This window comes from Colius striatus, chromosome 1, assembly GCF_028858725.1.
Source record: "Colius striatus isolate bColStr4 chromosome 1, bColStr4.1.hap1, whole genome shotgun sequence".
Lineage (NCBI taxonomy): Eukaryota > Metazoa > Chordata > Aves > Coliiformes > Coliidae > Colius > Colius striatus.
The window spans coordinates 43,281,598-43,296,055 of NC_084759.1; the positions used below are offsets into that span (position 1 = coordinate 43,281,598).

At 36.2% G+C, this 14,458-nt stretch overlaps 1 protein-coding gene across 16 annotated transcripts in view; it reads right to left on the reverse strand.

Moving 5' to 3' along the window:
• MYCBP2 (MYC binding protein 2) overlaps positions 1–14,458 on the reverse strand; it is a 186,516-nt gene that overhangs the window by 144,897 nt on the left and 27,161 nt on the right. For all 16 annotated transcript variants that reach the window (XM_061995807.1, XM_061995793.1, XM_061995769.1 and 13 more), the window contains exons 2-4: positions 13,592–13,667; positions 5,075–5,290; positions 263–416 (exon numbers count right to left, since the gene is read on the reverse strand). In XM_061995807.1, the coding sequence (XP_061851791.1) occupies positions 263–416; positions 5,075–5,290; positions 13,592–13,667 (446 nt within the window). The remainder of the gene's footprint in view (positions 1–262; positions 417–5,074; positions 5,291–13,591; positions 13,668–14,458) is intronic.

Sequence of the window (14,458 nt, forward strand, 5' to 3'; positions counted from 1 at the left end):
GAAAACACAGCAACAAAATAGGACTTTTTTCCACACAGATACACATACACACACATCCCCCTTTAAGTGCCAGTATTCCTATTCTACAAAAGATTAATGCTGAGAAAGTATTGGTTACATATACCCTGAAGATTTTGCACTACAGAAAAAACTCATCTAAGAAGGTTACTATCTCTCAAATACTTGCTAGGAACCATTTTCTTCTGTCCAATACAATAGCAGATGCATGTTAATACAAATACAGTAATAGATGAGATATTACCTAGGACTTCAGGAGGCTCTGACTGTAGGCCTTCTGGTTGCTGGCCCTGGAGCACATTAAGTAGAGCTTGTAGGCTCCTGAGACACAAGGATGGATGAGAAAACCTTGTCTCCTTTATCAGTTCAAAGACTTCACATAATCCAACTTCAATGATCTAAAGAAGTACAGATATTTCAGAATATCTGTTAATGTAACATTTTTGGATCTTCATCAATTAACGCATACCCCACTGTTTACAGAACAAAACAGTTATTCGAATAACAAATGTAATATAGAATGCAATGGTAAATCAAATGAGAATCAAAATTAATAATGCATCTACATAACTATATCGGCAAATAATGTACAGAAGTGATGTCATCATATGAAAGAGCATATACAGAGTAATAGTTTTGGACTATACAATCCAATTCTCTGAGATCTTCTAATTTCTATGGAGTTCACACTTCGACAGATCTCTGGCTTACTAATGTGAGCCAGCAAGCTAGAGTTGGCTTGCAACCTGACTTTCCGACTTGAGTAACAATACATTTGACAGCTGATACTGGCAGTGAGTGCCAGTACCTTCCCCTCCAAAGCCTCTGAGGCTGGTTTTGTGACAACATAAAGATTAATTACTTGTCACTAAAACTCCATATGTACTCATCATAGACACGCATTACGCCAATGAACACAACATCTGTAACAGTGTCGTTCCAGGCACTTGTAACTTTCCCTTTTAGAATTGCTAAATATTCTGAGATTACAATTATGCTTCTCTCCCACCGACTCTTCCCTTTCACTTCCTTCTGAAACTCAGTATGAAATAATGATGAGGATGAAAGACAGTGAGCAGATTTATATCATTACAAATAAATAACCATATAATCAAAACTATGTGTTTCTGTGAGCAGCAGTACCTCCATGTTTAGAGTGTTTAGATTTAGCCCTGAGTAAAATCTAAGGAAAAAGACTGAAATGTAAAAACAACTAAAATTCTTAATGGAACTGCCACTCATGCTTAAGTTAGACACTATGACAGTCAGCTATAAGTTCCACTGAATGCCTTATAACAGTCTTTGCTGTCAATTTATTTCAATTCCTCTCTTTCAGAAGTTATTTTACCACCTGTTTGGTATTTAGAGGAAGAACAGAAATATAATCAAATCAAGTCTTCAAAGTGCAACAGCAATTCTCCTGCAAATGACACCTTACATTTCATATCTTCAATAGAGTGGGGAAAGGCATGTGCACAGAATCTATGGAGGAAAAAAAGTCATCCACAAAATAACAGCACAGATGGCTTTTCCAGGATCCGAAATTCGGCATCATCTTGCAGGCTAAAGAGTAAAATACACTGTAGCACCTGTTTAGAAATACACTTTCTTTTCAGTAATAGGATCTTTGAGAAAAACTGAGGAGTTTATTGTATTCTTTCCAATCTTCAGACATAAGACCTCATCTCGTAGCAGACAGAGGCAGCTGGAGAGAACAGGGAACCTAAAAATGGAGAAAATGTTCTGAACTTCTACTACAGTAAAAAAGCTTCAGGTTGCTTTTTTTTAAATATCTGAAATCAAAAGATTGGGTAGGCTTCTTAAAACAAATCTCTTCACTTTTTTATATATATACACACATGCTGTGTGTATTTTCTTCTCTCAAGTCCTCCAAACTACACACTGAAGGACACAATAAGCAAGCAGATTGTTTCAAGACATTTTAAGCATATTCTCACTGCTCTTTGAAGGCAGAAGTCTGAGTCAGAACAAGCACTGCTGCAGCCTCAGTCTCTGCTACAGCCTGTCAGTTTTTATTGATGTTCTCCATGTAGCCATCCTTCCATTCCTTTTGCCTCTTAGATCAAAAGCATAAGCCCATCTTATAAAGAATATACAAAATTCTAGACTGGATGCAGATGTTACGATTCATACTTAATTCCTCTAAGAAAGTCTATTTTTTCAAGAAGTCTTGTCTATACTATTGTTTTACTTCATCTTTCCTTCTCTCATAATTTTCCAATTCTCATTTTTCTGTATTTAAGAATATCAATACTCTGCATTAATCTATATATATTATACATACACAAAAATACTTTACACACATAACACACTCCTAATAAATTTTAAAAACTTAAAGTCAGTTTCTAGAGGCAGTAATTATGTTTCCTTTTTTTTTGTTACAACTTGAACATTTCCATTTTTCTTATCAGCTAAACAGCAAAAGGTATGTCACTGCAGTAACAGAGAATATTTAAACCAGTTAATTCTACCTTAATCACCTTAATCCACTATTTATTCCTTTTAGTAAAGGGCTTTTGTGAATCACTCATAACCCAGTGTTATGTTTAGTATTGGAGGGGTATCCTTCTATAGATCTTAACAATTACAAATCAAATTAGTAGAACCGAATCTGCCCTATATAAAGTAGAGACAACTCCCCATCATAAGCTAAAACACTAAATAAATAAGATATTAATTAAGTCAGGGAAAGGGAAGTATTTCTTGTAAATAAAAAACCCTAAAGCTATGAAAGCAAGTTATTAAACTGTCCAGATGCAACAAAAATCTTATTGTGCTAATACCTGAAGATTAGCAAATTGTATCTCCATGTCTCTTAAAACAATTGTTAACAATAATTGATCTCAGTCTTCTTACAGAAATTGCACAGGGCAACTTTTAATTCCAAAATGTATTCTAAATAAAAGCTCTAACAAACCTGACATTTTCTCAAATTTAAGATTTAAAAAATACACAATAAAACACGTTAAGTCAATCTCAACTGAATAAAAAGTGTAATGTTTTCAATTTATTCTCCATTAAACTAGTTTTTGTGAATTAAAAAAAAAAATCAAATCACAAAAACACACACCAAGGACTAATTTCATCAAGTTTAACTTTGGAAAATCTGGAAAAGCACATTTTTTTTTCTTAATCTTTCACCTCACTGCCAAACTGAAAATACAATGATATTCTTTTTAATAAGCTAGCAATTACTTTCAGAAACTTCAGCAATTTCTGTCTTGATATTTAACAAACTAAGCCCTACTCAATATTGTTCTTTATATATAAGAATCAGATGATAATATATTCAAAGACGGACACATTCAGGCTACAAAGATATTTACATAGTTAGTCTCTTAAAAGTTTTACTGTCTGGGAGACAGATCTTTTTGGAATGTATGGATGCAAGAGAAATTAATACAAAGCATCTTATCTCACAATGATCTAAACAATCCAATATTAGCTGGACAGTTATTAAAAGTACTGAGGTTGTACCTCATATAAACCATTGTTCAATCAGTAAAATTTCTTGAATTCATTGGTATTTTGCAGACTCTTTGCTGAAAATTAATAGTTTGAAAGCTTGCTAATTTTCATCACTTTTATATTTGCTGTATTAAATGTAACAAAATACCTCACTGATTGTCTGCTTTGAGAAAGGAAAAGTTTCCTACCTAGTTTCCTTACCATTTTTTCTAAGCTATCATCTTTTTAAAACTGCACTACTTTTCTAAGTCTCTTTTTTATGAGCTCTCCAACACCTTTAACAATACCACTATTTTAATTACCACATGCAAGCATTTGGTTCATGTCAGTTGTTAATTTCGTCCTTCTTTGAACGTCTGCTAATTTGAAACTCTTTTTTAAAACCCATTGTTCTTTATAAATATTATTAGCTATATTACCTTTTACTTAAAACTTTAAATTAAGCAGCTACAAGAGCACTTGCTGAATCATTTAATGCAATCCACAAGGATGCATTAATGGTGTTCATGCATAACGCTAGCTTTATTTTTACTGACCACACATTATTTTACAACTATTAGCCAAAGAATTTCAGTTACCAAGTTGAATTACCTGACATGGTTATGTTCTGCAGTTCTCCACCACTATTTTCCAGAGTGTCACAACTTTGCCCTTGAGATAATATTACCTAAACACAATCATCTATAAAATTCTTACTTTTTAAGCAGCTAGAACATTCTATATAATTATTGCTGCAAGAACCTTTTTGGTTCAGTACTTATTTTTGAGCAAATATAAACAAGAAGTTATTCTAAATATGCTTTTTAGACTCAGAAGTATAACAAAGGAAGCAGGATTCATAGCATTAAAAAACTGAATGCACAGAAGCTACATAGTACAAGTGATTCAGTAAACAGAAAAACCAAATCCCATATAGATTACTTCTGACTTTCCACCATTAATCCTACTATAAGCGTTGAAGTAATATATAGAAAAGAATCCTACCCTAACTGTTGAACTGTAGAGTCCAAAATCTTAGTGTGCATTATTACTGTATTTATCAGTGCCAGAGGGCACCAAAGCCAAAGAAAAGAAAGATTAAAAAACTTAAGGTATTAAGAATAATTGACAGCTACTGCAATCACACGTATACCTGGGCAAATCATTTGAAAGCACTCCACCAACTGAATTCCAATAGCAGAAAGATGTACTCTTTTTTGGGGTTAAAGCACGAGAAAGCATCCTTTATCACTACCAGTTAGTAGCTCAAACAGGTGCAAGAGCTGCTTTATTTGCATTTTGTGTAGACTTTTGAGGCTGCAGGTTATTTTCAAGTACCAGTACTTATAAAGGAGTGCAAGTTGAATATTTACCTGACATTTAGTTGGCTTTTAAATCAGTTATTGGGCAGGCATGTAGATCTTCCCAGTTAATCAAACCAGATGATTCTGGACTAGATTGACTACGAATAAAAATACAGCTATTTGCTGAACAGATGGCTTATAATGGTGTTGTTTATCCCCCACAAAGAACACACCAACTTTAGATCACAAAGATGGCACACTTCAAACAGTATCCAGCTACTTGCCTTTGGAAGTTTAATAGGTGGCTCTTTGGATTCCTCTTCTTCATCGCTATCTGAATCACCACTCTGTACGCTGTTCTTTGAAGCCAAAGATACAGATGCTTCCTTTTTTTGCCACTCCAACACACAATGGCGGACATTGCAGTAAACATTAAAAGCTGAAGGGTTGCTATGTAATCTGATATCTGGTATGGTTATTGTATTCTCTAGGTTTTCAGTCTGAAAAACAAGATCAGGTTTACGTTTATTAGAAGTTTCAAGCTTTGCTTAATACAAGCAATCTCAAATGATTCTCAAACTGGAGACTGAATTTTGCTGCTGAAGTACCAATTATATTTCAGGCAGGGAAGAAGGCAAGAAGAAATTTCAATGTATTCCGTCTTCCTTTATTGTCTACTTCTCATAACTTGATAAAGACACTGCAACAGAAAATGAAAGCATCTCTGGCTACAGAATGATCCAAACCTGTGCCACAGTCAAAAGACTAAAAGAATTTGTGATTAATCATCTTAACAGGGGTCAGGATTTTTTATAAATTATTTTAAATGTGTTGTTTGCTATTCTACTTGTTAATTTTCATCTATTGGTAAATACAAATTTAAGCTTTTTTTCTACATGTCTATTTACAATTTAAAATATGATTAGTTGTTTTGTCATTAAATGGAAACAGATGGCAAGTTCAAAAACTCCCTCAGGAGGATGCTGTGGATAATAATAACTTAATGGACAAACTGAATGAAAAGAAAAAAAAGAAGAAAATCTATCAGGGCCTAAGAGAGCACCATCCTGTTTTCAGAAGTCATGAGCCACAAAGTAAGAGCTGGGAAACTGTTCTAAGAGACTACCCATGATGACCTTACCCTACCCATTACCTTCCCCACCCTTTCCTTGGTATCTACTACTGGCATATTACTGTCAGCTGCTGCCAAGACACAGAACAGACTTCATGAGGCTGTCATCAGACTTGGAAAAATACTGAGATAAAATATTTTTTGAAAAACATCTTTTAAATTCTGCCCCGTATTCTCCCTTTCTGGAAGAGTAAGATGGGACAGGAAGAATGACAGACTTACATAAATAAAATCCCATAACAACAACAACAAAATCCCCAGGCAGGCTTATACTTTCTCTTCAGTTGCATAAAACCAAAGCCTATGCTGGTTTGAGAACAGACTGTGAAAAACTGGACTTAAGGCATTTGGGAGGAAGCAATTCCCTGTAATACCTTGATGTAGAGAGAGAGCACAGTGAAGTCCTAAGTTAAGAGTATAGGACAAATTTGCTTGAACATGAAAGGCAAAATCTGGAGGAGCATTAGACTAGACTGAGTCAAGGTCACGACTAACAAGGTTATTCGTTGTTTGTTTCTTGTATTCTTGGGGAGTGGTGAGGGTCGAAGGTTTTTGTCTTTTTCTTCTTGTTAAGGGGGATAGATATCATGAATGACCACACTCATTGGCAAGGGAGTATGGAGTGAATTTTATTACATACGTCTATGACAGCAGTGATGGGAAAGAAGAGTTTATGTTAGCAGAGAAGAGAGAAAAAGAAGTCCGACTCCTAGTGAACTGGATGTTTTAATAGAGTGATTTAATTTTCTGGAATATGGTAGCCACAATTTTTTACACCAAACCAAAGCAATGGTTCACAACACATTTATCTACACTTAACTTTTTATTGGTATTAGAAAAAAACATGAGCTTTTAAGTTTGACCATTTAACATCATATATTACAAAACTTAATAAAAAAATCACAATAACTTCAATATCCTTCCTTGCCCTTACTACTACAAAATTATTGCAAGCTGAAACATTAAAAAAAGCAATCATTTACTCTGCAGTCGATTTTATTCAACACAGGCAGCATTGGATCATTGTTAGCAATAAGCACAAAAACATAAAGATAATAAAAACCTGGGAAAAGTTCCTTACATACATACTGCAAGTTTGAAGGGTTTTTCCCCTTTTTAAAAATCAAAACAAAACTTCTGTAATTAAAGATTAAAAGACAATAAAAGTTTAGTTCTTGTTCAACATGAATATCTTCAAAATAATAAAGCTGCTGTTAAAAACCCACTATGTTAATCATTACAAGAACTGAATATACAGCCTCATGTGTTATTCCAGTACCAAACTGCATCAAAATAGATCTGGACTGATATCAATGATAATGAACTACTACATATCTTACAACTTGGCACTAGAAAACTGAATGGTTTTAACGTATGACTCTTCTGTATCTCAAAAATCTATATATACACCCTAACAGTTTTTTTGAATCTGCTGTGAAGGCAAACACACAATATCAGCTTTCAGCTTTAAAGCTAAGTCAATTGAACTACAGAGGTTAAAAAACTTCCCTCACATTTCATAATCCTCTAGATCATCTAAGTCCAACTCCTCTGCTCAAGCAGGTCCACCTAGAGATGTAGTAAGTTTATTATGCATTTCCTGTCTAAGAACTCAGTGAAACCATTTATTAATTTTGTGCAGATCTAGGATTATTAACAATCCAATCAGACTGCTCTTAAACTATGGGCTATATTACTTCAAGGAAAAAACTCCAAACATCCTAGTATATTGATTTCTTGGTGATAAGGGTATCATGATCCACAGGTGTATGCAATATCTTTCCTGTGAATAAAGTGGAGACTAAACTCCACTTTTTCTGCACCTCTAAATATCCTTTACTGAATGGCTACTGGAATACTACAATCCAAGGCACTCACAAAGTACAAGAACTAGTAGAAGACCAGCTTCTAAGAGGTTCAAGCAGAAGATGAAATTTTAGGCTTTGCTTTTTTTTTTCCCCCCTTCCAAAGCATTTGGTTTCTTGGAATATGAAATCAATGTCACTTTCAAAAAACAATGGAGCTTCAAATACTGGACAACAGAATTATGCTTCTTGATTTAGTGGTTCTTGTACAAGCTGGAAAAAAGTGGGACAGTCAGAAATCTTTATCTTTGTTGCTTCATTTGGTATCATAAATTGAAAGTGTACCTTCTTAAATCAAGATACACAATGAAACATACATTGTGAAACTTAATAAATGCCCCAAATTTGTCACATCTGTCTGGTGGAAAAAAAAATATTTGTACTAGACAAAACATCTCAAGTTCATTTTTGGTGGAAAGGAAGGCCAATTTTTAAACATTTAGTTCTTATAAAATGTGCAACATTAACCTTCAAAAAGCAGATTTTCAGCTAACACCATAAAAGGTGGGGTAAAAGTGATGAAAGGTCATTTCAATGAGCAGAAGGACTAATGTATCATTTTCAGAGGAACAGATTGAGAATCTGTAAAGGCAATAAACCTAATCATATCCCTCATATAAGCTTTCTGTATTTTACAAAGACAAAACAGAAGCAGATGATGTTCTCCAAACACTGAAGACGAAATTAGAAATGCCTTTCTCTGTCAGTTTTAAAAGATACTAAAGAAAAAAATTAAAATCTGAGGGGCTGAATAATGAAACCCAAATTCAAGTCTGAGAAATTGCAATGCCATGTAAAGAATCATGAATGTTGTTATAATATATGAAGGTATTTTTTTTCCTAAAAAATAAGAGGCTATGAGACAGAGAGAATGAAACACAGATGCCCATACTCTGCTGTGTGACTTGTCCTTGTCCTTGCCCCTGCTAAATGGAAGAATGCATTACATAGGAGAGGTTTAACGGTACGGGTTTGGTTCATAAAATAGAGCAACCAGACTTACAAGTGCTCTTCTCTGTCTTTTGATCAGTTTGCTCAACAAAGTAATTAGGAAAACCAAAACCCTCTGGTTTCCTTTACACTTGTCTCACACCTCAATCCACTGTTTTCTCAAAGGACAAAATCCATACATAGATTACTTTCTGTCCTTCCTCTTGAATCAGATTACCACAATAATAGTTTATTCTCAGATGTCATGGAAATAGACTGTAATTTAGGAGTGGAAAGTTAATCTGTTGTTAAGATAAGTAAGGCTATAATAACCATCTGATACAACCTCTGCATAACACAGAAGCTCACCAGACTTTGTGCACAGTTCAAACATCCCTTAGAAAGGGATGCCCTCTTGAGGCTGAAACACCATACAATACAAAAGCCACAGAAAACACTGCCAAATTATTTGAGAAGGTGCATATGGGTTTACAGAGAAAAATATTTATTCCAGTTGATCCACTTTATACATCCAGTCATTAGCTTACAATAAATTTGCCTGCTACATGAACCACCACGTCCCAAGGTTTTATTCCTTTCATTCGTATAAAGCTAAATAAGGGAGTTCAAAACTTTCGAATTAACTAAACAGGTGGATGCTGATAACTGGAAGTATATTTTCTGTCTCTGTCGAATTCCAGATTTTTCAGTTTTCTTCAAGTAACATAAGAACAGAAGATAGTGAACTCTGGCTCTCCATCCACTCTCTCTGCTAAATGTCCTAAGCAGCACTTCTACGAGTTAATGGTAAAGAGGGAAAACATCAGGAGGCAAAAAGAAAGGAGGGATAGGAAGCAGTAATATTCATAGGGTAGAGATAAGTTATATAGTCTACAATTTTTTATCAATAATTGCTAATAATTGCTGCAAAAATAAAAAAGGTGTGGGGGCAGGCAGTGATGACCAGGGCAGGAAACCAAGGTGCTACACCCATATCTAATAATCATATATTTGTTTTCTATGTAAAAGTCACTCTTATTCTGCACTACATTTCTAAAGCCAAGCCACACTGCACCCACATAGAAAACTTGTAAACCTCCATTTAAAAAAAAAAAAACAAACAGATTCTAAACCACTGTAGTGGTTTTGCCCAGGCCAGTTTTTTTTTTGATAGTGGGGGATGCTACAGGGGCGGCTTCTTTAAGCAGAAGCTTCCCCTGTAGCTGATAGGGTTAATGCCAGTCAGTTCTAAGCTGGACCCTACACCTGACTCAGGCCTGGCCAATTAGTGATGGAGGTAACATCTCTGTGAATAATGTATTTGAGAAGTGGAAGAAGTTTCTGCACAACAATTTAGCAATTGTTGCTAAATTGCAGCAGCAACAGGGAGTGAGAATGTGAAAACATCTCTGCAGACACCAAGGTCAGTGAAGAAGGGGGAGGAGGGTGCTTAGGCCCTGAAAGAAAGACTCCCCTGTGACCTGTGGTGAGGATCACGGTGAGGCAACTGTGCCCCTGCAGTCCATGGAGGACCACTGGGGAGCAGAGATCCACCAGCAGCCCGTGGAGGAGCCTACGCCAGAGCAGGTGGATGCCTGAAGGAAGCTGTGACTCTGTGGGACACCCACCCTGGAGCAAGTTCCTGGCAGGATGCCTGTGGAGAGAGGAGCCCATGCCACAGCAGGTTTGCTGTCATGACTTGTGATGCTGTGAGGGACTCAGGCTGCAGCAGTCGGTACCTGAAGGACTGTTCTCCCAGTGGGTGACCCATGCTGGGGCAGCGTGTGAAGAGCTGTTTTAAGATTTGGTTTTATTTCTCATTTCCCTATTCTGATGGTTCATTAATAAATCAAACTCTTTTCTCCCTAAGTTGAGTCTGTTTTGCCTAGGACACTAATTGCTGAGCAATCTCTCTGTCCTTAACTCACAAACCTCTTGTATTTTTCTCTCCCCTGTCCAGTTTAACAGTGATAGAACAACTTGGTGAGCACCAGGTACCCAGTCATGGCCAAACCATCACAACCATAAACCCAAAACTTAACAATAGTTCACATATAGGTTATCATAACACGATCCCAACTTAGAAACAGAATAAGGTTCAAATTACTGGGCTGCATTAAACAGCAATTCATGTTTTACACTTGAAATGTTGTAACATTTAATGCTTACGTGGTGGAAATATTTTTCTTTCACTTCAACAGTGAGAGTTGGACAGAGAGGAACCTCATGAGCAACAAGGATAAGTGCAGAGTCCTGCATCTGGGAAGGAACAACCCCATGCACCAGAACAGGTTGAGGACTGACCCACTGAAAAGCAGCTCTACAGAGACAGTACTGGAAGTCTTGGTTGACAATACACTAAACATGAGCCAGCAATGTGCCCTCTTGGCCAAGAAGGCCAATGGCATCCTGGGATGCATCAAGAACAGTGTGACCAACAGGTCAAGAGAGGTTCTGCTCCCCCTCTACTCTGCCCTGGTGAGGCCTCATCTGGAGTCCTGTGTCCAGTTCTGGGCTCCCCAACTCAAGAGGGATAAGAACTTGTGGAGAGAGTCCAGTGCAGGGCCACCAAGATGATCAGGGGACCGGAACATCTTCCTTATGAGGAAAGGCTGCGGTAACTGGGGCTGTTTAGTCTAGAGAAGAGGAGACTGAAGGGGGACTGTCATTAATATTTACAAATATCTAAATGGTGGATGTCAGGAGGTTGGGACATCACTTTTTTTCTGTTATATCCCATGACAGGACAAAGGGTAATGGAAAGAAGCTGGAACACAAGAAGTTCCATTTAAACACAAGGAAAAACTATTTTATTGTGAGGGTGATGGAGCCCTGGCATAGGCTGCCCAGAGGGGTTGTGGAGTCTCCTTCTCTGGATGTGTTCCTGCATGACCTGATCTAGGTAGACCTGCTTTAGCAGGGAGGCTGGACTAGGTCTTTATAGAGGTCCCTTCCAACCCCTACCATTCTGTGATTCTATGACTTTTATGTTTTTTCCTTTCCTATTACTGAATTATAATTTTTATTAAGTGCAGGTTAAATTTTTTACTTCCTTCACCTTACTCTTAAGAATAAGCCTCCCTTCCTCTACCAAGTAGAGAGGGCACTCCCATCTCTGTTTAAACTAAAAGACTGTGGTTCTTAAAAAATAAATTGATGGACTCAAGGTTTCCTGCTCAGATTATCCTACTATAATGTGCTTTTCAATCTGCTTTACTATATGACTTCAAAAGAACCCTCACATTTTCCTGCCAAAATACACATATTTGTTTTCAGACATTCCAGTGCAAAAATCACCACTGTGCATTTTATACACGGGTAAGCTGGGGCAGAGGGAGAACACCAACAAAAAATAAACCAAAACACCAAAAATCACCTCATTTTGTCAGTAAATACTGTAACAAACTAAAGATACACAGATGATTTTATCTTTTGCTCTTCAGCTACAATTTTCAGGAAATACACAATTTCCTGCTATCATGCAGGAGTAAGCTGGAGTGTCTTTCTCGTATGGCAGTGACTCAGAATGAACATCAGTGCTCTGCTGATCAACAATGGCCTGCCTCAAAGACTGTCTAGAATACAGACATGGTTAAAAAGGACAAGCAAACCCCATTTTGCTTTCATCTCAATGCTTCAAGTAGAAGCTGATCAAAACTGAAGAGTTAGAGATTATTTTAAAAGCACAAGTTTTTGTCACCAGAACACAAAAAGACTAACTACATTTTGCAAAATGTCTTCATATTTCTAAATTGGTTTTCTCTGTTAAGTTAGGCTGATAGAAATCACAAAGAGAACATGGCTAAAACTTCTAATATTGTAGCAACTGAAGAAAGGGCTGAAAAATTCAGTTTGGACCAGAAATATTTCTCTGTGCAATACTGACAAGTGAAGATAAGCCCCTTCTACACCATAGTCTGGAGCTGCACTACTTAAGATAAAGAGAACAATCTGGTAAGTATCCAAAAAGGCAATACCAAATGAAGAGATACAGGGCTTGCTTCACCCTCCTTGAGTCATCTGTCTTGAGATAGAGTAACCACATGAGGTTTGGCAAATAGGGATAAGATGGCCAATTTGATCTACAGTGTATTTGTATTATAAGGGCATTCAATTGACTAGAAAGTGCCCTCACTGAATATTTCCACGGTTCAGTCCTTCAGAATCATTCCAGAAATGAGATACCATCTTTTTACTGACTACAACAGGAACAGTAAGAAGTCTCTGCACCTGTAGTGAGCCTTCATGAAAATCACTCCCAGATTTAAACTTCAATAGGTAAATAATAGCTCCCTCAGAGAAAGAATACAGCAGAGCAGTACCTTGAAACATTGTTGCTTCTGCCAAAATTTCTTCTTTGCAACAAGTACACATAAACATTTTAATGCAGTTCACTGTACTGTTTCCATGCATTTAAAGTGATGGGCAGGGGTTACACTGGGAGAAAATATTAATAGAATCATCTGTTCCATTATAGAGAAATTTTCAGACATTAACTTTACATCCCTTAGACTTTGAATGCTCTGTTTCTCCTTTAGCCAATAGGGACAGAACTCGTTACAGCAGTACCCTCAAACTGTTGGCTGGACATGCATTTCTTAAAAACTTATCTGTAAGACCAACATGTTTAGCTGTATTTTGGAACTGAAGAAGCAAAAACGCTATTCATATTTCATGCTGAACATTAGCAGCAGTTGAATAAGGTAAACACTGGTAAAATCAGTCATGTAGAATACAGTAAACAGACAAACAATACTGGCCTATTATATTTTTTTAAACAAATAAATTGCTACTTACATTTACTTCTTCTATATTTCAATTGAAATTACATTCATTCTTGAGTCAGAACTTTATCAAGTTAGGTACTGACTTACCTTGCTGCGTGTTTTTACTTTCAATTTAGTCTTCTGTTTTCTTTTCAACTTTTTCTTACTAAAAAGTTTCTTACTTCTGAAAAAGAAAAGAAAAGCCATAAGAACAAAAGAATTAAACTTCCTTCAATACCCTACGGTAAAGAGCAATACCTCAGAGAAAAAAAAAAAAAAAAAACATTAAGTCTTCTATAATTTTTTCTCCTGAGCAAACAGAACCAACACAGGAGAAACTTTGGAGTACAATTCAGAATATAAAACACTTTAAATGATGTTTTCCTAATGCTTCATCACTGAACTAAGGGCTTCGACTACCATCAAGTGGAGCAGAATATGTACTAGGATACGCACACAGAAAGAAATCCTTGTGTTTTATACTGCTTTATTATTTCTATTACAAGTTTCCTAGTGCCACACCATTGCTAGAAGCAAGAATTATTGACAATTCTCAGTAACATAATGTGTTAGTAGAGAACATATATACTTTATGAATTTACAGCTCTAGATAACACATTCTCCTCTAATCCTCTTCTGCACATACCTCATTCTTATTGCATTCTTTTCCTCCTCTATTTTACTCCCCAGTAAAAACAAAACAAAACAAACTTTATAAAGCCACCATATACACACACACGCTATTGTTTTGTCACCATCACTGAGATTACCCTGTTTGAGAAGCATGTTTTTTAACCCACTCTAACGTTCCCTGGTCTCTTCAGATTATAAACCTCCCACAGAAAAAAAAAAAAAGGCATACAACTCATCCTATGCAGGACTTTAAGCAACAGCTACTCATGTTCCTCCATGTCACTTAAGCATTACTCAAATAGCTTACAGTTCAGATTAATTGGAAAAATAAAACTATGGAAT